The sequence below is a fragment of the Sinocyclocheilus rhinocerous genome, unplaced genomic scaffold, assembly GCF_001515625.1.
Source record: "Sinocyclocheilus rhinocerous isolate Xijiao unplaced genomic scaffold, SAMN03320098_v1.1 C34379842, whole genome shotgun sequence".
In the NCBI taxonomy this organism is placed as follows: Eukaryota; Metazoa; Chordata; class Actinopteri; order Cypriniformes; family Cyprinidae; genus Sinocyclocheilus; species Sinocyclocheilus rhinocerous.
Window position 1 is genome coordinate 1 of NW_015706697.1, and position 245 is coordinate 245.

The 245-nt window shown below is 58.8% G+C and overlaps 1 protein-coding gene across 1 annotated transcript; it reads left to right on the plus strand.

Annotated features, from left to right (window-relative positions):
• Nucleotides 1–5: 5 nt before the first annotated feature.
• LOC107734640 (iroquois-class homeodomain protein IRX-1-like) lies at nt 6–242 on the plus strand (the record flags this gene model as incomplete). The annotated part of the gene is made up of 1 exon (XM_016546622.1): nt 6–242. A coding segment is annotated over one exon (237 nt), but the record flags the coding sequence as incomplete, so codon positions are not given.
• Nucleotides 243–245: the final 3 nt, after the last annotated feature.

The following is a 245-nucleotide window of genomic DNA, read 5'->3' on the forward strand; positions in this document are numbered from 1 at the left end:
AGGGCTCTCAGTATGATTTAAAAGACAGCCCTGGCGTGCACCCCGCCAGCTTCGCTGCCCACACGAGCCCGGCCTTCTACCCTTACGGCCAGTTCCAGTACGGAGACCCAAACAGGCCTAAGAACGCCACGCGGGAGAGCACCAGCACTCTGAAGGCCTGGCTCAACGAGCACAGGAAAAACCCCTATCCCACCAAAGGCGAGAAGATCATGCTGGCCATCATCACCAAGATGACCCTCACGCAG